The sequence below is a fragment of the Gadus chalcogrammus genome, chromosome 6, assembly GCF_026213295.1.
Source record: "Gadus chalcogrammus isolate NIFS_2021 chromosome 6, NIFS_Gcha_1.0, whole genome shotgun sequence".
Classification (NCBI taxonomy): Eukaryota; Metazoa; Chordata; class Actinopteri; order Gadiformes; family Gadidae; genus Gadus; species Gadus chalcogrammus.
This window is the reverse complement of record NC_079417.1, coordinates 21,480,308-21,505,704: the sequence shown is the minus strand read 5'-3', so window position 1 is coordinate 21,505,704 and position 25,397 is coordinate 21,480,308. Positions and strand designations below refer to the sequence as shown.

The 25,397-nt window shown below is 44.3% G+C and overlaps 3 protein-coding genes across 4 annotated transcripts in view; all 3 read right to left on the bottom strand.

The window, feature by feature from the left end:
* Positions 1-2,112, bottom strand: part of snapc4 (small nuclear RNA activating complex, polypeptide 4) — a 12,157-nt gene extending 10,045 nt beyond the window's left edge. The window contains exons 1-3 of the mRNA XM_056591957.1: positions 1,827-2,112; positions 1,360-1,487; positions 1,057-1,103 (exon numbers count right to left, since the gene is read on the bottom strand). Of these exons, the coding sequence (XP_056447932.1) occupies positions 1,057-1,103; positions 1,360-1,477 (165 nt within the window). The 5' untranslated portion in view covers positions 1,478-1,487; positions 1,827-2,112. The remainder of the gene's footprint in view (positions 1-1,056; positions 1,104-1,359; positions 1,488-1,826) is intronic.
* Positions 2,113-2,407: 295 nt separating this feature from the next.
* pomt1 (protein-O-mannosyltransferase 1) lies at positions 2,408-10,188 on the bottom strand. The gene is made up of 20 exons (XM_056591961.1): positions 9,971-10,188; positions 9,500-9,649; positions 9,234-9,340; positions 8,968-9,018; positions 8,554-8,700; positions 8,069-8,177; positions 7,922-7,978; positions 7,596-7,689; positions 7,277-7,432; positions 6,966-7,096; positions 6,776-6,871; positions 6,229-6,321; positions 5,787-5,883; positions 5,597-5,689; positions 4,818-4,938; positions 4,307-4,404; positions 3,889-4,002; positions 3,636-3,762; positions 3,191-3,368; positions 2,408-3,080 (listed from the first exon to the last, which is right to left on the bottom strand). Exons 1-20 carry the CDS (start codon positions 9,991-9,993, stop codon positions 2,906-2,908), a joined length of 2,217 nt encoding a protein of 738 aa, XP_056447936.1. The 5' UTR covers positions 9,994-10,188; the 3' UTR covers positions 2,408-2,905.
* Positions 10,189-10,351: 163 nt separating this feature from the next.
* LOC130384001 (rap guanine nucleotide exchange factor 1-like) lies at positions 10,352-25,294 on the bottom strand. 2 transcript variants are annotated; one of them, XM_056591958.1, is made up of 24 exons: positions 25,046-25,294; positions 24,642-24,808; positions 23,867-24,048; positions 21,859-22,015; positions 20,998-21,251; positions 20,666-20,771; positions 20,296-20,374; positions 18,525-18,638; positions 18,111-18,227; positions 17,587-17,876; positions 16,433-16,534; positions 16,250-16,296; positions 15,907-16,021; positions 15,747-15,822; positions 15,459-15,543; positions 14,884-14,976; positions 14,536-14,724; positions 14,196-14,280; positions 13,963-14,057; positions 13,529-13,607; positions 13,215-13,316; positions 12,590-12,687; positions 11,915-12,055; positions 10,352-11,722 (listed from the first exon to the last, which is right to left on the bottom strand). In XM_056591958.1, exons 1-24 carry the CDS (start codon positions 25,071-25,073, stop codon positions 11,587-11,589), a joined length of 2,937 nt encoding a protein of 978 aa, XP_056447933.1. In that variant the 5' UTR covers positions 25,074-25,294; the 3' UTR covers positions 10,352-11,586. The 2 variants fall into 2 exon arrangements, with proteins under 2 accessions (XP_056447933.1, XP_056447934.1); XM_056591959.1 differs by lacking the exon at positions 16,433-16,534 and having other exon boundaries at positions 10,353-11,722; positions 25,046-25,293.
* Between the last annotated feature and the right edge of the window lie 103 nt (positions 25,295-25,397).

The window sequence follows — 25,397 nt, the reverse complement described above, 5'->3', positions numbered from 1 at the left end:
TGGGGGTGAGCGTTGTCATCTTGGAGGATAGAGTTCGGTCCCAGACTCAGAGATATGGGATTGCCACTGGTTGCAGAATCTCATCTCTATATCTCTCTGCATTGAGATTGCCTCCAATGATGACAAGCCTCGTTTTTCCAGTGAGGGAGATTCCGCCCCACACCATCAGACTGCCTCCACCAAAATATGTTATTCTATCGGTGCAGCAATTAGAATTGCACTCTCTGCTTCTTCTCCACACTTTGACCCTATGATCCAACTGCCGTAGGCACAATCTGGACTCATCACTGAACATAACGTTCCTCCACATGTTCAGGTTCCAGTGCACGTGTTGGCAACACCAGCGCAAACAGGCCTGACGGTGAAGGGCAGTCATGGCAGGACTCCTGGCAGCCCTATGAGACTGGAGATTGGCTGCGTGTAGTCTGTTCTGGATTGTCTGGGCAGAGAACCGTCGGCCATATCGTCCTGCAAACCGACTGCAAATCTGTAGAAGATAGCCTACGGCACCTAAGTGCTGACAGAGTGATAAAATGGTCTTCTTGGGATGTCGTCTTCTTGGGACGCCCACTTCGCGGCCTGTCTTTGACATCCCCCGTTATATGGAACTTGGCCTTCAGTTTGGAGAGGGTACTAGGGCTCACTCCAAATAAGGACGCAACTTGGTTTTGCGGAACCCCAGCTTGAAGTTGCCCTATCGCAAGGGGCCTATCCAGATCAGTCAAACGCGGCATGCCGATTCTTGGAGCAGACACTTACAGCTGTACTTACAGTAGTAGGGCCCATGCTCAGTCACAGGTGCTGCCATTCAGGTGCCAGGGCGCAAACCACATACTCAGCGCTGCTGCTCATCCCACAATTGCATGTTCCTTACAAATGGGGCACCATTTGAACGGGAACTAAACAGGCTTTCTAACGGTATAAGATTTATTGCCAAAAAGCATTGTTACCAAAGAGAAATAATCTACCAAACAATAATTTCCTTACTTTTTGTGCTAAGTTTATAAATAAATAAAACGTAACATGTGTGTACGTGCAGATGTGTTTATGTCTTACCTGATGGCTTTGCTCCACCAGTTGTATCTCGTCATCTGATCCATCATCTGTCAAATCACAGAAAGCGTATCTTGATTGTAATAATTTGTGAAATCGGCAAATAAAAAAGGGAGACAGACAAAGAAAGGGCAAATAAAAGCAACAGGTGAGGTTCTGTTACCCGAATTAAAATTGTGATGGGGTACTCAGCGGCACAGGTTTACGGAGGATGTAGGGGTACACTCACCATATCGTCACTCAAAATTACCTTGCATATTTTTCAAAGTAAAAATAACATTCTTACTCTTGAAATATCTTAGTTACCTGAGGATGCGTCACTAGAAAGAAGGTCCAAGTCGACAGGAGCTGCGCCCAGGTTCTGTTCCAGCTCCTCAATCTGTCTCCTTATCCTGTCTCTCTCCTCTGCAAGACTAAGAGACATGTCTGTCTCTCTGTCCAACACAATCGCACAAGTATCATTACTCCACTAATGGGTCATCATTGCTCTCACACTTCTAACCAGAACCAATATATAGACAACTCCTTGCTTTTCGATATGACATAGCTGTGCGTTCCCCACCAAATGCGTTAACCACCATAACCCCTCTTAAGTTAAAATCATATACATTTTCGTTTTCTGTTGTTGAATTATTATCTTTAAGGCGTGGACTTAAATGGATTTACAGGGTAGTAGACCTGTCCTGTAGAGAAGTCAGATGCTAAAACAATAGAAACTCGTTTCAGTATGCTAGCAGAAAAACAAAAAAAGAGGCTAAAAATACACTACCGACCTGTGGCAGAAAACAAACAGCGCAGGAAATGGCTTATTGTTGCGCGGACAAAGTTTAATTTATAACTTTCTATCATTTGTGTCCATGTGCAGCTTCGCTCCAATCCTGATGCAGCAACGTTTCTGGATCGTTAACATATAGCCCATGATGCATCGCGCGAAGCATCTTCCTGGGTTACATATGCGTTTTATTAAAATAATAAGCGGAAATAATAATAATAACGAATTTAGTTAAAAACAGGTAGAACAGTTGAGAAATAACCCTTATTGACCGAAAGTAAGTGCAAAACCACCGTTGAGCAAGTTTAAATAATAAACAGGACCCACAATGCAAAGCTGTTCTATGCGTCCCTTTCCTGCAATACTACTGGTCGTTTTCAGAATATCCTAAATATTACACTTTTAATAGATAAATGGTTACAAATCTTTCGAAAAACTTCCATTATTAAACTGTTTTTATTTAACCTGCGCGAATACAAAAATAGTATAGTACAAATAAATATATATATATATATATATATATATATATATATATATATATATATATATATATATATATATATAAATAAATGTACATGATTAAATACGACCAGTACAACTATGTTAAATTTGGTAGCAAAGCACAGATGACATCAACAACAGTGGACATATTAGTAAGGCGAGCCCGGCAGGTCTGCAAGTACAACAGTACCACGAGGTTTTGTTTTGTACCCAGAGCACGTTTCTCAAGGCTGCAGTTCTCTTTTCTGTCAACAGATGTCGCAAATAAACGGTTTAAACCAACAGAACTTTGCATTCGTCTCGGCGTCTGTTCTCAGCCTCTCCCGTTCAGTCCCAAAATCGGATCTGATAATTTAAAACAACACTTACTTGTTAGCAGAGCAGACATACGGTCGTTATCTGAATTGTTATATCCGCTGCACGCAATTTATATAATATAACTATTAAGTTGTGACTCTCTATAGAAAAAATTGTTCAGTATTAGAGACATGTACCTCATTTTTGTCAAAGAATACATAAGCAGACAAAATTCACTAAAGGTTTTATTCTTAAAATACTGTAAAAGCACTGTACGTAATTTCATGGTCTCCTGTAAAGAATATCCCAGGAAGGCTGCCAGCGCAGGGCTTGCAGTTGATTGGCTGACAGTTCTGGGCTTCCGTAGGTCAAAGGTGAGAAGCTTTTGTAGCATAGGTAGACAGAGCAGAGTCCTGCAAACGCAGACACACATCCGGCACGGTGCTGAGACTTCCCACTGGAAGAGAAGAACAAAAAAATAACAGGTGTGGTTGTATCTGTGCGTGTGTGTGTGTGTACTTGAGCTGGTGAGAGAGAGGCAGAGTCTGCGTGTGTGAGTGTGTGTACCTTAACAGATGAGTGTGTGCATGTTCAAGGACTGCGGGGAGCAGCTGTAACAGGAAAGTGTATGCTGGCAGGTAGTGATACAGGAAGAGGGTGTTCTCCATCAGGAAGAAAGGCAGGAAGTTGACCAGCCACCCACCCACACACACCACCCCCACCCGCTGGAACTGGCACCAGGAAGCTGCAACTCACACAAACATTTAGCACTCCATTAATAAAAAACATGAACAGCTAAACCCAAAAGCAGAACAAAAGCTATTGTAGTAAGGGTGTGCACTATTTGCGCATTTGTTGTATGCTATATGTTCATGGTGTGTGTGTGTGTGTGTGTGTGTGTGTGTGTGTGTGTGTGTGTGTGTGTGTGTGTGTGTGTGTGTGTGTGTGTGTGTGTATAATCTATATATATATTATTGTGTGCGTGCGTGCGTGCGTGTGTGTGTGTGTATACCTTCGGTTATATCTCTGATGGCCCTCCTCCGCCTCAGCAAGTACCAGAGTGCTAGAAGCTGATAGGCTGCAAGACTTAAATTAGCCATGCCCCAAGACACTAGATTGCCAATCAGATGAATCTGGGCCTGAGGGTACAACCAATCACAGTGGAGCATGTCAGCATCAATAGCCTTGCAATTAATTGTTTCCATTTATCCAGGAGGCCCCTTGTAGTAATGTCATGTGTATACACACGTTTATATGAGTCTTACATTGGTAGAGTGGTGGAGCCAGTAGACTATATTGGTTGTCATGGAGATCCATTCCAAAGGGCAGGAGCTATATTTGTGTTCCGACTCCTCCTGTTTCACGGTGAGCATCTTTCGCTGCCACGGCAACAAAAAACATCATCACTCTTCTACCCAGGGTAAAAAAAACAACAACAAAACTAACCCTAACCCTAACATTGTAACTGCAGATGCATGTCCTGGCGACAAATATATTTATAGAAGTACTTTCAGTAGTGCCGTCGTTGTGGTAGTACAAGTAATAGTATGATTAACACTTTAGACAACAGTAATGCCAAGTGTAATAGAAGTGCAGTAAGCAGTAGCAGTAGTGTGATGGTGGTATCTGTATTCATTTTAGAAGTACTGGTAGTATTAGAAGTTGTACAATTCGCAGTAGTACCTGGAGCTCTATAAACTTGGACAAGAAGGATATGTTTGGATGGACATCGATGTGAGTCGGTGAATGAAGCTCTACCTCTCTCTCCTTTTGCTCGTGACCTAGACAAGCACAAGGAAATTTAGAGCACACACACAAAGACAACAACAAACCAGGATGACTTTCTTAAAACCTTCCTCTAGTGAAGCATTTCTTAAACTATGGGTCTGTAGTGGATTACAATCACAGTGAAGGGAGGTTGATGTGTCCGGTAATGTGTCCGGTAGTTCCAGGACACAAAGGACGGTCATTTTTTACCTGAGGTTGCATAGTTTCATCTGGTTAATATAGTTTAAGTATCTGGTAAGTTAATTAACTGCACCAAGAACCCAACAATTAAAGTCAAACAACACAGGGACACACAACAACGATCAGTGTGGAGTTATAATTGAGTTACACACTGATGCAAGGCTCCATAGTACAGAAAATGGAAAGGAATAAAAGACATAAATGGTTCTTCTACTGGACGACTCACTGGTCCCATAGCGGTGCTCCTCTACGTTCCACACCAGGCTGCTGTGGTGGGCTCTGGAGACACGGTCGGCCACCACCTCCAGCTGCCCAAACCCCCACTCAGGGAGGGTCCCTCCACTCAGCTGTAGGGGGGAGAGGCGATGTATAAATGAGGGGACCTTATCGAGACCCTGGCTGCCTGACGACATCAGAGCCCACTGAAGACACTGAGCACATCAGAATTGCTAATACAAAAGCAATTCCGGTGTGCTTTTTTTGTGTTTTGGGAGTGTGCAATCGAGTCCTAAGGATCCACTGAAATGGTTGTTTGGTCAAGGGTGGAGGTTGCTCACCAAACGTCATTATTTTGTTATTTCAACTATTCTACATTGAATTGGTATGCATATTGTAGATGTGCTTTGATAAGATATAACAAGATGACGGGTAACATTAAATTAATAGTGTAAGATTGTGTAAGATGGGTAAGATTGAGTACCGTAAGTCCTTGTCAATACTGGCCCCTTTGGCTGGTAAGTGAACTACAGCCAGCTGGAGCTCATGCACTCAGAAGTAGTTTGAGCGCCGTGGGTCGAGATAATTACAATCATCGACTAATGTTAGTTAGAATCATAAATAAACATATCAATTAAAGTCAAATGTGTCTCTAAAATGGGTATAGAATTCTAAACATCTGGGGTCATGTCAGAGAATATATTATTCATGGTAGAAATGTATGTAATTATATGGCTGACGTGGGGGGTTATGAAACCATGGTAACGTCCAGGTGGGGAGGGGAGGTACCTTGAGAGCCGCCGAGGTATTGACGTGGACCAATCGCACATCAGACACAATAGTCTTCCACACCTCTGACTCAGCCTCCCTGTTGGAGATGTCCTGAACACACAGACACGAGCACACATCCGGCGCCATCATCATCATCATCATCATTAAAAACACAGTGGATTTACAAAAAGTAAAATGTCACACTAACCACCCTCCACAGGTTCTGCATCACCATGGAAACATTGAAGTCAATGTACCCCGACACTTCCTGGGCGTGAGGACTCATTGGAGCAGCCACATCGTGACTGAACGCACACACACACACACACACACACACACACACACACACACACACACACACACACACACACACACACACACACACACACACACACACACACACACACACACACACACACACACACACACAATTATTTATCTGTGGTAACAATGCTTTTTGGCAATAAATCTTATACCGTTGGAAAGCCTGTATAGTTCCCTTTCAAATGGTGCCCCATTTGTAAGGAACATGCACTTGTGGGATGAGCAGCAGAGCTGAGTTTGTGGGTTGCCCCCATGAAAAATTTGACATTAGGTGGATTTGATCAAATGTTTGAATTACAGAGGAGAAGGAGGTTTGCTATGGTTACCTGTTGAGGAAACGAGACGTCATACCATGGAGGAGCTGGATGACGTCGCCGTGGCGAACGGGTCGGGGGGGTGTGTTGACCACCAGCTCCTGTCTGACACAGATCAGATGTCCCCACATCCACACAGTGGAACCAGATTCAACACTGACGCCATTGTCAGCCTGCTGTGGTCAGGATCTGACTTGAGGTTGGTCTTCACCGGTTCGGAGAAGGACTTTTGTTTATATTTATAAAGCATTGGTTTCCCTAATGCCCCTCTGTATTTTTAATATCTCAACCTGTTAACACATTAGTGCATTCCTTCCCACGACGTTACTCGAGAACAATGTATTTAACTATGGGTCTGGACCCGCGATTGAGTATTTTATCATCACTGTTGGATGTATACTCTTACTATGTACTTAATAAATAGAAACATCCATCTGTCCCAATAGTAAACACCACGATCATCTAACCAAAGGTAGGATTATGACCTCATAGTCGGTTCCTATGGTAACCCATGTGTAAAACGTCTGTTTTATTTTCGTATGTTGTCATGGTAACCTACCTGCCAGGGTCCTTGATAATCCACCAGTTGTTGACATCTTTAAAGGGATAACAGGTCACCTGCTGCTGGTGGGAGCTGCCTCTCCCATCCTCATACCTACAAATACAATCACACACACACACACACGCAAATTAGAAAAACATAAAATACAGACTGATCTGATTGAGAAGCATGAGTTTTGTGGCAATACCTTATTGGATAGTTAGCCTTATGGGAGTGTAGCCAGCAAGGGATGGTTTGAGAGGCGGAGCTTCGTAAGGTAACCTGACTGCCATAGGCCACTTCTAATGGCTGGCCCCGAGTAATTCTCGACAGGCCACCCTACACACACACGTATTTCATATTACCAAACGGCTGAATAATTAATTCAAATTTTGCAAAATGTCGACGTCTGTAACCATGCTAGAAATGATAATGATCAAATGACATAAACAACCAAACTCTGAACATTGAAAACACAGAGTTAATGTTATTGGATAGGCCTAGATGTACGTTCATTACCTCCAGACTAGCCTGGAACGCACTGCTCATCAGCTGGTCATGTGGTCCACTGTGCCGAAGGACAGTCAGATGGACGTAGAAACAGAACACATAGAGTAGGACGGGAAGCACCACCAGGCACACGGCGCGACACCCACATTCCACAAACACTCTCAGCTGAACCACACACACACACACACACACACACACACACACACACACACACACACACACACACACACACACACACAATTGTTATACTAGAGTAACATTTAATTTCCCTGCAGAACACAATTCATCTCGATTAATGTTTCTACTCTAAGAAGAAGGTGAAACTCACATGACTGACAGCCCGCTGGCCAATCAGCTGCCAGGTGTGCACAGAGGCTATGCCCAGCAGCAGGAGGTAGGTGAACACACCTACATACTTTACCCTAAGGAGCCACAAACACACACAAGAAATAACCTAAAATAACTCACTTTGAAATGTACACACAATATACTGTGTGTGCGCTGAATACTCATAACATAATGTGTCTCACACACACACACACACACACACACACACACACACACACACACACACACACACACACACACACACACACACACACACACACACACACACACACACACACACACACACACACACACACACACACTTACCCCACAGCTCCGGCACAGGAGGACGCAGCTACGATGAGCCACAAATACCTGGAGCAACTGCAACACACGAAGAGACAGGCAGACAGGAAGTATCAGTGTATCAGCGTATGCTGGAGTGGGTTGACTTGTGGCAGGGGAGAGTGCTACCTGTTTGAGGCATTGTAGAAGCGCCAGTAGGAGAAGAAGGAGAGCAGCTGAAAGAAGATCAGGACAGACTCCAGTAGCATGAAGCGTGATTGGACGATGAGAGAGTTCTCTGAAATCAAACAACAACGTGATATGAAGGAACACTGTCTCAGATAGGGCTGCACTAACCGCGGAAACAGCAGTCCTTCCAATCTACACCGCAAGCTCTGAGGGGAGACCGCACAGCGTTACGAAGATATTCTACCAAAGAGAAACTGACTCACATGAGTGATTAGGCTTACAGAAGGGGATTTTACGACGTTGTGGTGTGGATTTGAAACCTTTTACAGATACATTTTGACGAAAAATGTACCCCCTTGTCTGCTTTGTGAGACGAGGGCTGATTCAGAAGGGCTACACACAGGAGAGATGCATTCAAAATCAGAAAAGGCATTCATGACAAGTCTGCTCTGATGGGAATGGTCGATTTGGATAAGGATACCAACCCATGAGGATGAGGAGAGAAGCTCCCAGTGCAGCGTAGTGGGAGCTGCCCAGCTCCAACTGGAGCAAGTAGGCCAGGGGGACGCACAGAGCCCCGCACACTGCGGGCAGGAGGCGCAGGCCCCACACACTCATACTGCTGGGGTACTCTAGACAGCGCCACAAAAACATCCACAGCAACAATGAGAGCCATCATTGTCACCTGATGCATCACTAGTTTCAAGACTCAATAAAGACCTATCATTTAGGATATAGAAATTATTATGAACACACATTGTGCAGCATGAATGAATTGTGAATGTTGCTCACATAAAGTCCAGTGACCTACGTTTTGAGGTTTTCTTGTGTCTAAAACATGTGTTCCCTTTGGTCAAATCTGTTCTGAAACCCCTTGGCCTTTCTACTTATTCACTTACCTGCACCTATTCTGTTCCATGGGAAGTTTCCATCAAAACCACCCAGGTAGGCTGTACACACACACACACACACACACACACACACACACACACACACACACACACACACACACACACACACACACACACACACACACACACACACACACACACACACACAGGTTATTTGTTTTTCACACATCTATTCACAAGTAGATCAACTAAACAGTTCACATAATTATGTATCTAGCAACATCTTTTCTTATCTTGAGTATCAAATAACTCACCTCCGAAGGCCAAGATCATGTGACCAAGGGGCGGTCCACTCTCATCAACAAAGAAGACCCGCTTCATGTAGAGAGACACAAACTGGCCATAGTATACTTCGTCAAACCTGAACACACAAACACAGAGACACAAACACTATTAAGAGATGCAGAGATGACATTTTATATATCTGTGTCTGATCTTATCTAACAAATTATCTAGCAGATAAAATAAGCGTTTCTGTTGGACTTAATAATGTCTGGCAATAAGGCTAGAGTATACTCACACCACTGCCCTAGGGTAGGAAAGGTTTCTGAGCCGCGTCCAGAAACCAAGCACAGTGACCAGAACCAGCACCAGGTTAATCTCCGTTTTGACCACAGGTGGAAACTTCAGGCTGCTGAGTCCGAGCATGGTTCCAGCCTGGAGTAGTATACTGTAGAGAAAACGAGACATACAGCAAACGGTGTGTAAAGCATAGCTCCATATATAACTGACAGTAATTGACTTTGTTTTGCCTAATTCATAATACTGTAGTAGGCTTTGTATAGCTTTACAGCATATAACAAAGATGTATTTTATGACAGGGGCTGTATAATCTTCATAGGCGTATCTTTTGCTTTGTTTTCAAAAAAAAATTGCATAATGATTGTCATCGATCATGAATCACCAAAACATTGCCATGCAGATAGTACCGTTGCATTCATTCAATCATTATTAGCTGACTAGCTGTCAGTAGCTAGCCACGTTCGTCTACCTGCTTGTTGGTTCTTTACTCATTTGGTTGTGAGGTGGAATTCTGTGTTCATATTCGGCACACCGGACACCTTATCATAATAATCTGTTTAACATTTTCCTTCGGATACTCAAAGGTTTTTGCCAGCATGTTTAGCATGCTAAGCAACCAGCTTACTAGTGCTCCTTGATCGATTATTCTGGTCTAGATGCTCCGTTCTCGATTAGAATGCGTTACCTTGGTTACGCGAATGCTACTCCTCTCTTCGGAAGCGCAGCAGAGACATGAGTGTATGGCCTTTTTCCTATGGACTGTTTGGTTTCAAAACGTAAACTAAGCAAAGACGCTCAGGACAAAATGTAAAACCACAAATATCTAATACCTGTGTGTGAGCAAAGAACATCCAATATGTAATTGGATATTCTCATTTGATCGGACTCATTCATTCTATCTTTAGGTTGCGCAAAGCTGGTAGCAGAATGTGTCTAGAACTTGTTTTTGATTAGTGTTGTTATTATTTTTATTATTAGTTATTTTAGCAAGGAAAAGGTTTTACACTCCAGGTCAGGCTGGTATACATCGTTTTGTACTATTGACCACTGTGTACTTATATTTAGACATTAGCAAGGCAAGGCAACTTTATTTATATAGCACTTTGCATACACAAGGCAGACTCAAAGTGCTTCACATATAAACATTGTCACACAATAAAATAAAATAATAGATAAGTAAAACAAAACATATGCAAAGAAATTAGTAAAATAGAAAGTGCATTGTATTTAAGATCAGATCAACAGTCTCTCTGGTATCCGCGTCGGGACACCAACCCGACCTAAAGGAACTTGGTACTTTCTCTGGGACTCAAACCCGGATTCTAGTAACCCTTATCCTTTCTCTCTGGTATCAGATCATGTATCTTTCTGGTAAAAATAGAAAATTAAATTGAAAGTTAAAAAGGCTTTTTAGTAAGTAAAATTGAAAGTGCAATGTATTTAAGATCAGATCAACAGTCTCTCTGGAATCTACGTCGGGACTCCAACCCGACCTAAAGGAACTTGGTCCTTTCTCTGGGACTCTAATCCAGATTCTAGGACTCTAACCCAGACAGAACTTGGAACTCTAACCACGAACCAAAGGAACCCACGTCGGGACTCCAACCCGACCTAAAGGAACTTGGTCCTTTCTCTGGGACTCCAACCCGACCTAAAGGAACTTGGTCCTTTCTCAGACCTAGCAGACCTATTCCTTGACATAGGAGCAGGATGAGGTGAGGCCTCTTGCCCACTGGCCAGAGACTATAGTCATAGGGGTTGAACCCAGGACCTTTTGGTATTTCAAGATAGATTTCACTGGAAATTAAGAATAAAACGTTTTCATTTTACTAGCCAATGACGTTGAGTATATTTTATTCTGCTAAAAAACACAAAACAGACCCCTTGATACAAAAAGTACAGACATTTATTGAGGGTACATACATACGATTTGAGCTGATATATTCCTTTGAATGACATCGGATTATTGCAGCCTTTAGTGGCTAGCGATTAAACATGTCTCCAAAGACAGGTAGGTGCGGATCAGTTTCTGTATGTCGTCAGATGTTTCTCCTCCCCATTACATTGGCTCACTGTCTTCTAGGCTCATCTCTGATTGGTCTTTGGAATGTTGCGTGGGCGGATCTTGAGAGAGAGTTCCCATAATGCCTCTTCAGCCAAATGGTCGCTGAAGTCATTGAAGAATGACGAAATCTCACTTTTGGGCTGAAGGGAGTAACAGCTGGAGAAAGATTTAGAAAGAGCAGTTAGGAATGGTGGAGAAATAATAGGAGAAGACTGAGATAAGAAATAACTAGTAAAGTATTGTAACAATTATGTCACATGACACTCCATATATATACACCTTTACAGGATGACCTGTAAGCAAACACAAACCTACAGATAACACTACCAAAATAGTCAAATTATTTACATTTGTTGGAAGCTCCTCAGAGTGTCCAGGATGTTGAACTGCTGCCATCGTTTGGAGAAGTTGACCATGGACCCCTGTGATGTCATCAACCGGTCAGGATTCCCCAGGTGGACAAACGTCAGGTCCTGCAGGATCAGTCCCCTGGAGGCAAACACATGAGGGAGACAGGTGAGGCACTGAGCACTGTGTGTGTGTGTGTGTGTGTGTGTGTGTGTGTGTGTGTGTGTGTGTGTGTGTGTGTGTGTGTGTGTGTGTGTGTGTGTGTGTGTGTGTGTGTGTGTGTGTGTGTGTGTGTGTGTGTGTGTTAGTGTGTGTGTGTGTGTACAGCACTCTAGGATGTCAGGCACTGTATAACTTAGACCTACAGGTACGGTATTATACATGGTAGAACTCAAAAGGTAGGGTATATATACAGGCAGGTTCTATACAGGTAGGGTAAATAAATAGGTAATACTCGCAAACAAGCTATACAGGTAGGGTTTAAGTATTACTGTCAGGTAGGGTGTACAGGTAAGGAATATATAAGGTATTAGTAGTACTTACAGGTAGAGTATATAAGGTATTAGTAGTACTTACAGGTAGGGTATATAAGGTATTAGTAGTACTTACAGGTAGGGTATATAAGGTATTAGTAGTACTTACAGGTAGAGTATATAAGGTATTAGTAGTACTTACAGGTAGGGTATACATGGGGGTTCCACCTCAGAGAGAGCTGTTCTGTAGGTTCTGAAGGATGATGAACTGTCAATCAAAGCACTGAATTCTTCTAAGGCCTAGAAAGACACATACACACACACACACACAAACACACGTTTACATTCCTGACACTGACTTACTCATGTTTGAGCAAAGTATCGTCTAAACTGTGGCAAAACCAAACCTCAAAACAACGTATTTCAGATGAAAGGTGATGTACTGGGTTACATATTAGTGCCATGGATTCATCCTCATCCAAATCTCATCATTCCATGCAAAGTAAAAAAAATGTATGATAAGACTTAAATATAGAATCAGATTGTCCTCTATAGGTTCAAAGCATGCTAGTAACCTGTGAGTGACCTGTTACAGGCTGTTTTGGGTTACTAGGTTATATCGAAAAACATTCTGGCTAAACCAACCAAAATCAGTTTGTAGTGATTGCAGACAGTCAAGCTGGAACAGCAATAAAGCCCTGTCACACTCACAAAACGTTTGTACCCGAAGTCTGCCAGAAGGCATTCAAAGATCTGGATTGCGGGTGGTGACAAGCTAAAACAGGGTGTTTGGTTTGCCTTGAAAAAACACTTCTTGAACCACGTACCTCAGCTGTGTGTTTCTGCCAGTCTAGTCTTCGCAGGGGCGCGGAGTCAAGGGCCGACAGGATGGACAGGTAAGAATTAAAATTATTCAGTTTCCTGAGGTGCTAGAAGACAAACACAAACACACACATAAACACCCACACACCCACACACCCACACACCCACACACCCACACACACACACACACACACACACACACACACACACACACACACACACACACACACACACACACACACACACACACAATTAGAACCTTCTTGCTTTTGCAGTCAGTCTCCTTGGATATAGTTAAGCGTGTGAGTCTTAAGTGTACCTTCATGACTTTGAGGAACTTCAACACTAGCTTTTCTCGTTCCTGAGCTTTCTCCTGCAAGATGATAACAGAACGCACCCTAAATCACACACACACACACACACACACACACACACACACACACACACACACACACACACACACACACACACACACACACACACACACACACACACACACACACACACACATACACACACCACACACATAAATTCACACACACACACAATTAAGTATTAGTATGCATCTTTGATTCTGGCGGTGATAATAACTTGGTTCATGGGACACTTGCACAAACTGTAAGCAAGGCAATGCAACAAATCCCACAAAGTCACGAGCCAGAGAGCTCTGGCCCTGGACCATGCACAGAGAAGGTTTACCGCCTCCCGTGTGGACACGGACAGCTTATCATCACCAACACATGGATGACGCACCAGAAGGAGACGTTGTTGAAGTGTTGGGTGAACTCTGTCAGGTTTGGACTCCTCTCCTCATTCTGCTCCATCGACCACAGCAAGACCTCCGGCAGCTAGACAGGTCGCCGACAGAGAGACAGGCAGGTGAGAATTGGTCCACAAAACAAGGTAAGAGATAAGTTGGACTGAAACCTGCGACGGTGTAACAGAGTATTATCAAGTGGGCAAAGAGTTCAAGTTGAAAGTCCTACCTCTATTTTATAAAAGAGTTTGGAGTCCATGAAGGTCAACTGTTCTGCAACATCGTGACTTTTAAAGTCAAGAAGAGACCCTGGTCTAGAGGAGAGGAGAGGAGGGCAGAGGAGAGAGGTTGTGAGTAAGGGAAGGAGAGGAGAGTGGAAGGGGAGAATTATATAAAGGAGAAGAGGAGGTCTTTCAGCCTTGATGACAGGTGGTACTTATGCCGATATAACTATAGATTGATAGGTACATAATTATACCTAATTATGTTATTATATACTTTTTTCTACACTATGACATATTTTTCTATTGTTCAAGTTATTATTATGATATGATGAGGGCAGACGTTACCTGGCAGCCACGCCCCTGGCAGAGAGAGGGCGGAGCCACGAAGGAGACTCGATCAGCTGACGCCTCTCCTCCAGTTTTGATAGGATGTTGGAGCGCAGAAGGCGGGCCAAGCCCAGCTCTCCTTTTATCACCAGGCTGAACACCAAATCCATCAGAAGGAGCTGCAAATCACCATCCAGCTCTATTGAACTGTAAAAACACACACATTCATGGTGTATCATGTATATGCCTGTGTTGTATGTGTGTGTTCATGTGTAGGTAGATGTGTGTGTGTGTGTGTGTGTGTGTGTGTGTGTGTGTGTGTGTGTGTGTGTGTGTGTGTGTGTGTGTGTGTGTGTGTGTGCCTACCAGAGTTCATCCACCACTCTTACTAGCAGTAGGAAGGTGTTCTTGCTGACTCCCAGGACTGAAGGTTCAATTCCCTGACACAGGTGTTTGTACGTGTTTCTTATTAAGGTCAATCCATTTAATACAATGTCATTTTCTATTCCTTTTAAAGTTCATGTTGCCACTGCTGGAGGCCAATTGCGACAAGAATTCAGCCTTGAAATTGAATATCAGGATGGAAACATTTTCGATGTAAGCATTAAAGAGCTTTCGCATGAAAGCAGTGGAGTGCGAGCTCCGTAGGTTCAGACAATACCAATCCCCAACAGATTAGTTTGTTTTAATCATAATTAAGCATTATTTGCAAATAGAAAATGAGAGTGTCATGAGTGGATAGAATGCACAGACCTTTACTTCAATGCCATTCTAACCAATGCAGAAATTTGGGGAAGGTCTCATTTAGTTAAATTACAACCTTTTCGTAAATCGGCATTTAAAGCAATACATGCATGTACAGTCCTACACATAGTCCTTTAAAGAGAGAGACAGGACATCCATATGGAGAGGCACAGTAGACGTGTGCACTGGTAGGATATCTGAACTGTAGTTTGCTGATGACGTCATGAGGGCTGATGAAGGTTCTGTAGGTGGAGAGGAAGACCTCACAGTACAGGACCTGTTCTGTACACACACAGTCACACAAAGTAACACACTCATTAAAAATTAGTGTTACCTCCAACTCCAAGGTGTTTTCTGTCAATAAAATCAAAAGCCTATGGATTGTCCAAAAGTGTAAAAATATGAATCATCTACAGAAGGTTAAAGGTGTAACAGTAGAATATGACGATTTGCCGGCATATTAAGGAGCTTGGACACTTCCTTACCATTACTGTCCGTCAGAGTGGCATGGACCAATAGGATGTCTGGAGACGCTGCTTTGACACCTGGCCCCTCCTCCCCCTGCGGCAGAGAGCAGACAGAGGAATATACATGGCTGTGACCAGCTTCGCTTCAGGAGCAGGTAAGACGTGTGAGGAACCTTACCTCTGACTTCATGGTGAGTCTATCAAGCACTTCCTGTCGGCTAACCAGCAGCAGCTCTTCATTCTCTTCTTGATCTTCACCATTGCTTTGGTTACACTCCTTCCCCTGCTTGGAACTGAAGCCAAACGTTTAGGGACCATACAACATCTAGTGTGTGTGTGTGTGCGTGCATGCGTGTGCTTGTTTGTGTGTGTCACGGACGTGCATGCATATGTTTGATATGTGGCTGTGTGTCTATGTGTGCACTTGTGTGCGTTTGTATGCTTGTGTAAGTTTGTGTGTGTCTGTGTGCTTACATGTGTGTGCGTGCGTGTGCTTGTTTGTGTTTGTGTGTGGATCTTACCTGTCTTCAGTGTCGTCGTTGTCTTCTTGATCGTTCAGAGAAGAATCCTGATGACGCCAAGCAAAACAACAAGGACACGCACATGATTTAGTCTCCCTGACAGATCACGGCCCTTCTGTGTGTTGCGGAGAAGCGCTGAGGATCAAAGGGTTTAAGGACAAGGAGGCAAGCAGAGACACTCACCACCATTCTGCTCTGGGGGCAGGATGACAGAGAACAAGGGGGCGGACAAGCAGAGGGGAGGGAGGGCTGTAGGCGAGGAGGGGAGACAGAAGCCTGAGAGGTCTGCAGGAAGAGGAAGAGGAGGAGGAGGATGAAGGGCATACGTGGGTTAGCAGCAGTTATATAAGTTTGATAAAGGCTATGCTAATCACTCTCGGAACGGACCACGAACAACAGGATACCGGTCCAGCTGGCGTTGAGCCTCAGAGTGGGTTAGTTGACACATTATATGTTCATAAAGGGGTCGCTATTTAATAGGGGAGGGGCTATTTTGAGATGAGCTAAGCTAACCTGCTACAATGAATGGCTTACGGGCCTGCGTGTCATGTGTTTGATAGGTGCTTTATCCATGGTCCGTGGGGGGCGTGTTGCCACCTCCCCAGGTGGGATTCTCGAGTCCATTCATAGGTGGGGAGAATTGCCAGGTGGAGCTTTGTTGCCATGACGCCACTGAACGTAGCCAGCACTTCACTCGCAAGGTAGCAGCGCTCGTTTCAAAAAGTATTTCCTAATAAAATAACTCCAACAGCATCAATGAAATAATTGTCATGTCGACCGAGGGACTTTTTTAAGGACTTGTGCTCCCGGAGTGCGGCTCTGACTAGGGCTGGGCGGTTAATCCAATTTTGATCGCGATTTTTGCGTAAAACGATCACAAAACTAATATATTCGAATTTTCGATCATTATTATTTTTATTTTTTCCATTAAATGTTTGATAGAAAGTGCAGCTGGACAATATTTTAGATTTGAACATTTTCTTTTTGATCATTATGTGTATTTTTTTAAGGAGAAAGTTCTCAGTTACAAAGTGTTTATTGGGAGAGACATGCTGAATAAATACGTCATGTTTTCAAACTCAAAAATAATCGTTTGAATAATCGTGATTTCAATATTGAGCAAAATAATCGTGATTATGTTTTTTTTTTCATAATCGAGCAGCCCTTGCTCTTACAGTGCATGTGCTCTTGTTAGTGCATGTGCTCGTGGTATGTGCTTGTGGTAGTGCATGTGCTCCGACAGCGCAGGCTTCAGTGGATCCTGCAGTGGAAGCTAATTAGTATTCGGGGGTCATCCGACCTATCAGGATGTTCGTTACATCAATGCGTCTCCTCACCAGCTGTTTCCTCTTCGGGGGCAGGGCAGGAGCAGGGATCCTCGCCACGGCCTGGAGGTCGCCGTGACCGCCGGCCTGCCGCGGCGTGTCATGGTGCGCGTGCCCGGGGGGTTCCGGGGGCGCTGTGTCGGGGCAGGGGGGGTCCAGGTGTGTGTGTGTGAGCTGGTAGGCCGTCACCAGCTCCTGCTGCCTGCTGTTGTAGCGATGGCCGAGGTCGGCGGGCCGCTGGTAGAACAGCATGTCTGCTGCTGGAGCTCTGTAGGACTCCAGGTACTTCAGGTACTGGTGGACTAGAGATGGACAGAGGGACGGACGGGGATACAGATAGAGATAATCAGGCACGTAGGGAAACCATGCATTACACACACATAATGCAACAACACATAGTCAACCACACTATGGACATATAACTTACACAAGTACAATCCAAAATACAAACAAATGCAAAAGTGCAATAATATTGTGATTAAAGTATTTTAACACAAATGATTGGTTAATAAGAGAAGGATCTGATCTGTACTCACTATGGCGCTTCTTATCGGGCAGGGGGGGCGGAGTCCCACTGGGGGAGAGGAGGGAGGGAGAGCAGTGCTGAACTCCAGTTAAATCTACTGTGAGGGCCGGAAAGGGACCTTCAGCACCTGGGAGATCAACAAGGAGAGAGGAGAGACCACTAGGAGGGAGGAGGGACCACTAGGAGCAGAACAACAAGGAGAGAAGAGAGACAACTAGGAGCAGAACAAGGAGAGAGGAGAGACCACTAGTAGAGGAGAGACCACTAGGAGCAAAACAACAAGGAGAGAGGAGAGACCACTAGGAGCAAAACAACAAGGAGAGAGGAGAGACCACTAGGAGCAAAACAACAAGGAGAGAGGAGAGACCAGTAGGAGGAGATCCAGACAAGGAGAGCTAGAAGGTATTGGAGGGTTCTGGGGTACCCGAGCTGCTACGACGTGTCTTCTGAGGCAGGGCTGGTGGGAGGGGAAGTGGAGGAAAGGAGGAGGTGGGAGGAGGCATCGTTTCGGCCAAGGAGAGGGAGTCGTAGTCTGTATCTAAAATAGCAAAAGAGAAAGGCAGATGTAAGGGATTCTATGAGCGCCCAGGTAAAAACACACGCACGCGCACACACCGCAGCGACACCTGCCCAGGTAAGACGTTATGATTTTAAACATAGCGGCTCCGTGGTCGTCAAACCCTCCCAGGTAACACGTTCTGTCTATAGACTGTAGATATTGCGATAAAAGAAGGGAAGAGACAATTTCTCACCTCGACAAGCAACGGCAGGTCGTTCATTTTGTCATATACAAACCGTTAAATTCAAACATTGCACCGACCGGCATATCAACACACAAGTGACGTGATCTTAAAGAGACAGTGTCCCTATAACACAACGAAAACATGTCAATAACACAGTATGGTGAATTATGTCTATAGAGTCCACCACAAGACTACACTTTGTTGACTACACTCTGCGGACTGTTATAGTTGATTCATTTTTCTTATGTTTTGTGTGTATGGTGTGTGTGATTGTAGGCTACTGCTGAATGGCTACTGCTGAATGACTCTTAAATGGCACTGCTTTTAAGAGTCATTTGTGGTGAACGAATGTTATACGTTGTAACATTAGGCAAAATGTTATTATATTATGCTCTCGGAAATTTGTTACATTATCGACTGGGGTTTCCACATTATTGCTATGGGTTTAATTCCAACTAGAGGTTGAGGTTGAAAACTCTAGTAGCGATAAAAACATAGATACAGATATTAAGCATACCTCCACAGCCAACCCCCACCCCACAGATCTAACAACATACATTACATAAACAAAACATTTCAATTAATTGGAGTATACATAACCAAGAAAAAACACATCCAAATATACATCGAAGAAGTTCCAAATTTAAAAACCATGCACATCTTGTTTTAAGATCAACAAGTAATGATGACTTAGAGAGACAAGGGGAAGGGGATAGAGATAACTGCATCAGACTAGCTATTCCACTCAGACGGAGCGCTGAAATGAAAGGCAAGCCGCCCCGCTGCAGTGGAGCGTCTAGGTTCAGAGACGGGATGCCGGGTTTGCTGATACAGAGTGTTCAGTTTCAAACAGGAAGTGGCAGTGACACCAGTTTCTGTTTTCTGGCCAGCAGCTACGAACCAGGATATGTTTGTGAGTGTCCTCATATACATCAATTGTGTGTAAGTATGTGTGTGTGTGTGTGTCTTCTGTTTATACATCAATGGTGTGTGTGTGTGTGTGTGTGTGTGTGTGTGTGTGTGTGTGTGTGTGTGTGTGTGTGTGTGTGTGTGTGTGTGTGTGTGTGTGCGTGTGTGCGTATGTGTGTGTGTGTGTCTTTGTGTGTGCGTGTGGGCGTGCATCTTTGTATGTGTGTGTGTGTATGTTTGTGATTCTTCTTTGAAATAATTGTTATTGCTAAACATTCAGTAAAACACCATACGTATACTGCTCCCAGTGTCTCAAATCAGTAGAAGGCTGTGGTTATAGTGGATAGCACCATGCAAGCGGGGGTTGGATTGTGTGGGGAAATCCTCCAGCGAGCTTGTTTCAGAGAGGAAGTGGCAGTGTGACTGGTTCCTGTTTCTTGTCAGCAGCAGAGAAATAGGATATGTTGTTGGTGTTTGTGTCTCTGTGTGTGTGTGTCTGTGTGCTTGCGTGTGTGTTATTGTGTGTCTGAATGGTTGAATTACCTTGGGTTTGAGGGAAGTGTGTGTTTAGCGTTTCCACCCACACACTGGGTTTAGTCACCTTGAGACACTCTTCATATTCCTAGAACGCACACACACACACACACATACAAAATCCATTGGCATTGCTAAGAAAATAAATCAACGAGTGTGTATTTGTCAGACCATTGCTTGCCAATGCGTGTGTCATATATATTATACGTCGTGATGTGGTGTATGGACGTCTGTGAAGATGGCTTCTCTCGTGTGTGTGTGTGTGTGTGTGTGTGTGTGTGTGTGTGTGTGTGTGTGTGTGTGTGTGTGTGTGTGTGTGTGTGTGTGTGTGTGTGTGTGTGTGTGTGTGTGTGTGTGAGTGTATGGTGTATTTGTTGACCTCCATGTTGGGCTCCGACTCTCGTCTCATCGGTGCCACGATGGCCACTTTGGAAGGGGCGGGGCCTGGTATTGAGTGGCGTTTCTTAGGCGGGAGGGCAGGAGCGCTGGGGGGAAGGACACACAGATGAGTTTATGCTGCATATCATATGTTATGTTGTTATTATGTTATAGCTATATACAACGCAATACACATTCCACTGGGAAAGTCTCGCAACTATTTTACCTGGACTTTTTCACTTGCTCTAAATAGACCTCAATGTGATTTTGAACGCAAAAGTTCCCAAATCTGTTTTGTTGCACTGTGTGCTTCCCAGGGGAGCTGTCTATTACCTGTCTGCAGCGGTGCATAGGAACGGTTTAGGGGGTTTAGGAGGAGCGGACTCCTCCGTGGGAGCCATGGGCTCCGGGTTTTGACTGTGCTCTGGAGAGACGTGCTGGTCCTCGATCTCATCCTGACCAACGGCCTGCAGGGATTGGTCAGAATCCCGGCGGTCCCGGTTCTGCTTGTCTTTAGGGGACAGAGGTTGGATGGGGGAAGAAGGGGAGGGGCCGTCTTGTCTCTCTGCGGCCAGTCGTACCAGCTCCTGAGACACGCACACACACACAGGGCTAAGTCATACCTGCTCCCCAATAACATGTATCTGTAGGGCTAAGTCATACCTAATAACATGTATCTGTAGGGTTAACTACTACCTGCTCCCTAATAACATGTATCTGTAGGGCTAAATCATACCTAATAACATGTATCTGTAGGGCTAAATCATACCTAATAACATGTATCTGTAGGGCTAAATCATACCTAATAACATGTATCTGTAGGGTTAAATCATACCTAATAACATGTAACTCAGACCTGCTCCCTATTAACATGTATCTGTAGGGCTAAGTCATACCTGCTCCATAATAACATGTATCTGTAGGGCTAAAAGTGTTTCAACTGGAAAAATAAAAATAATAATTCCATAAAATTGGTGACAATGACTCAAAGGTTACGATTAGCATTGGACGAGGGAAAATCAGACATGCCATTCAACTGAGCCTTTATCTCCTGAAGGTCACTCAGCCAAACACGTGTGTCATGTCTGCTCTCTCCACCTCGACCTGAATCCCTAGTCACCATGTTCATCCAACGGTCAACATAATGGTCCTTTCTCGTGGTGACCCAGTGCGAGCGCCAGCCCAGCGCTTTACCTTGACCCCATCCAACACAGCCTTCGTCACCACGACAACGGTTGCTATGGCCTCCTTCTCTTCCTGGACGATCCCCTGGAGCATCAGCTGGTCAGCCCAGTGGATGAGCTGAGCCAGGGAGGAGTAGAGGCCGGAGAGACAGCACGTCACCGTCTTACTGCAGGCCGGAGGACAGGAGGGAGAACGACATGTTGTTGTTTTACTGCATAAAGTCGGAGATGGATCATGAAGTAATGCATGGTTTCAATGACAGAGCAAATAGTGTCCATCAAAAAATGTGTAGTCAGCCGTCTGGTGTTTATTTATTTGAGCATTTTTATTGACATAGCTATGACTCATTTTTTGTCTGTAGATATTTTCTGTATTTTTTATTTTATAAAATTAATAATAAATATAGCTGCGAGCAGCAATGTGGGGGTCAAGCAGAATGGGACTCAATAAACTCATTTTGCTGGTCAGATAATCGGTAAGCTGGCTACAAGATGATATTGGCAAATGGTTATCACAATAAAAATACATTGAAGTTGCTTTGTAAGGGACGGAATAGACTTGCTGCTAACAACGCCACCCTAGGCGTTGATGATGCCCAATTATTGTGCCAAGGTTGGTTTGGATGCATGAAGGCCAAGCAGAGAAATGAGCTCACTTCCTGTTTGACGTCCCCCTGAGGTCAAAAGTCCCCAAATTGTTCAGATGTCCCCAGAATGATGTCATGACTCTATGTACTAAGTTTGGCTATGATATATAAAGACATTCTGAGAACAAGCTTACTTCCTGCTTTGCCGTCAAGTTTGATTGGCTGTCACGGCCAAACGGTTTTGAATTTTAAAAAGCTGTTTGGCAGATTTGTTCAGCTTGGTCTGAAGATCATACATGGCAAGTTTCATGATGATTGGACATACGGTACTTTGTGTCCTGTGGATATGTACTATTGATTTTGACAACTTTCAACATGGTGGCCAAATTCTGATGTTGCCATTGGAAATATTTTATTAGCTACATGGGGCGGTCTGATAGTATCACCAGACATTGGAAATTTGTTTGAAATATACTCATGTGAAGAGAGAGGAGTAAAAACACATCTTCATTAATTATAACGCCCCCTAGAGGTCAATGGTCACCAAATGCATTGAGTGTCCCCATGATGATGTCATGAGTCTATGTACCAAGTTTGGTTATGATATGTCAAAGGGCTGCTGAGATATTGGCTAACTTCCTATTTGGCAACTTTGCAGTTGAATTTGATTGGCGATATGTTTTATCAAGCATGGCCTGATGATCATGTCTGCCAAGATTCGCGATGATTGGACAAAATTTGTGATAGGAGATGAATTTTGAAGGGTTTTGACATAAACCAAGATGGCGGAAAATCAATCATGGCGCATGGGTGCGTTGGACTCGGCTTGGATGAAGGAATCCAATGATACCTTGTTTGTGTATATTGGATGAATGGGTCGTAAGTTATGAACATGAATGCATGTCCAACTTTGACCTGTTGGTGGCGCTAGAGCTGGCGACCTCAGATTCGCTTCATTGGCTAATGGGACTGTCCTTCACCCAGGCGTTCTATGGGCTGCCATAGACTCCCACTTAAGGATAATAATAATAGGAAAACGTACGAAAACAATAGGTTGTCTCGCAGCTTCGCTGCTTGACCCCCAATAATGCATCTTTATTTAGGCACTCAGTTCAACCCAAAATTTAGTTCAGAGTGCTTAACAAAAATAGAGAGTACAAAGTATAAATAGTTAGACAATAAGACAGATAAGGTGCTAATATTAAAGAATAAGGTCAAATTTTTTACCATCCAGTACTTGATGCTTGCGGTGGCACCTGAATTTCAGGAATTATCAGGAAAATATAATAACAGTAATAATGTAGTTATTACTATTATTACAATAACTCCATTATAATAGTTATTTTAATTATAACTTTTGTTGTTATTATGCCCAATAAGTAGCGTCTCTCCCCTATGGTTGTGCTGTGCTGGGGCTGGGTGTGCGCTCACCTGTTGTGTATGTGTGGCTCCAGTTGGACGAGGTTGTGGACCGTCTCCAGCACCTGGCCGGCGGAGCCCGACAGCAGGCTGTTCATCACCGGCTGATCGCCGCCCAGCGTATCCAGCAGCTTCTTAAAGTATCGCAGTGCACTGAGCACCGCCCGCTCCTGCTCTTCCAACACACACACAGACTGGACACATACAGACACACACACAAAGACGCTCACGCACACACACACACAAGACACAAACACACACGCACACAAAGACATACACACACACAGATGCACACGCACAAACAGACACACACAAACACAGCATACACACACACACAAAAACACAGATGCAGCAAAAACATGCACGCACACACACACAGACGCACCAACACACAATTACAGCATACACACACACACACACAAAAACACACACACTCAATGACATGCACAAAAGCACACACACAAACACAGAGCATTCACACCATACACACACACACACACACACACACACACACACACACACACACACACACACACACACACACACACACACACTGGTTATAGACACGCACAGAGAAATAACCAGACGCACACATTTTAGTGTCTGTGTTAATGAGCTGGCATGTTTTGACGTGTGCCTGCTTTGTGTGTTGTTTGAGACTGCGTGTGTGTGTGTGTGTGTGTGTGTGTGTGTGTGTGTGTGTGTGTGTGTGTGTGTGTGTGTGTGTGTGTGTGTGTGTGTGTGTGTGTGTGTGTGTGTGTGTGTGTGTGTGTGTGTGTGTGTGTACCTTGCGTTGCAGCGGGGGTGTGGCAGTGAGGTCGAGATCATGGGGCTTATTAGCGGACGCTTGAGACGGGGTCCGTTTGATTTTCTCGACTGAGCGTTTGATCCTGGGTGGGTGGAGCTTGTCTTTGAGTCTCATCGTGAGGGAAGCCAGCTGAGACCGCTGGGAATCTGGGGTAGAAGGGGGGGGGGGGATACACAAGTCAGATGGAAATACACAGAAAGACAAAGAGATTGTTCCTCATTTGACTTTCAAATATTTAACATTTTGAGAAAGGACTCGAAAGATCACACATGCTGACTGAGCGGCGATGTGAGAGGCGTCCCGGTAAACGGAAAGGCAGACAGACAGACAGACAGACACCAGGGTAAACAGTAACCATGCTAACGCAGACAGGAAACGCTTACCGGTCTTATTCTCCAACCTCCCCGACATATTCGCTCCACACACACGTTGCCTTTACCGGAGGAAGGTCAAACCAGCCCCGCTTTGTCTCCACTTCTCTTGGTCTTCAGACGTTTCTTCCACCAGCACACATCTCCGTGTCTATTTCTCTATCGCACTGGCCGCTGCTGCGCGTTTCCTCCGTTCCGCTTTCCTGTCTGTGTAGATGATGCTGCTGCTCATAACGATCATGATGATGAGTGGAGGTTGAGACGGAGGTAAATACCCAGACTCGATCTGCAGCACCCCTGGTGGCGTCTTTAGGTTAACGTTTAAACCCTGGAATCTAGAACACGTTCCATGCTACGCATACAA

Coding starts and splice junctions, on each gene's coding strand:
- pomt1 (XM_056591961.1), bottom strand. CDS start 9,993: ATGAGTAAAGAACCAACAAGCAG. Junction 9,341..9,499: donor TCCTACCCTAGGGCAGTGGT/GTGAGTATACTC, acceptor TTGTGTGTTCAG/GTTTGACGAAGTATACTATG. Junction 3,369..3,635: donor CATCAGAGATATAACCGAAG/GTATACACACAC, acceptor TGTGAGTTGCAG/CTTCCTGGTGCCAGTTCCAG.
- LOC130384001 (XM_056591958.1), bottom strand. CDS start 25,073: ATGTCGGGGAGGTTGGAGAATAAGACCG. Junction 15,544..15,746: donor CACTCTGACGGACAGTAATG/GTAAGGAAGTGT, acceptor GTGTGTGTACAG/AACAGGTCCTGTACTGTGAG. Junction 12,056..12,589: donor CCCCCATGTATACCCTACCT/GTAAGTACTACT, acceptor GTTTGCCTCCAG/GGGACTGATCCTGCAGGACC.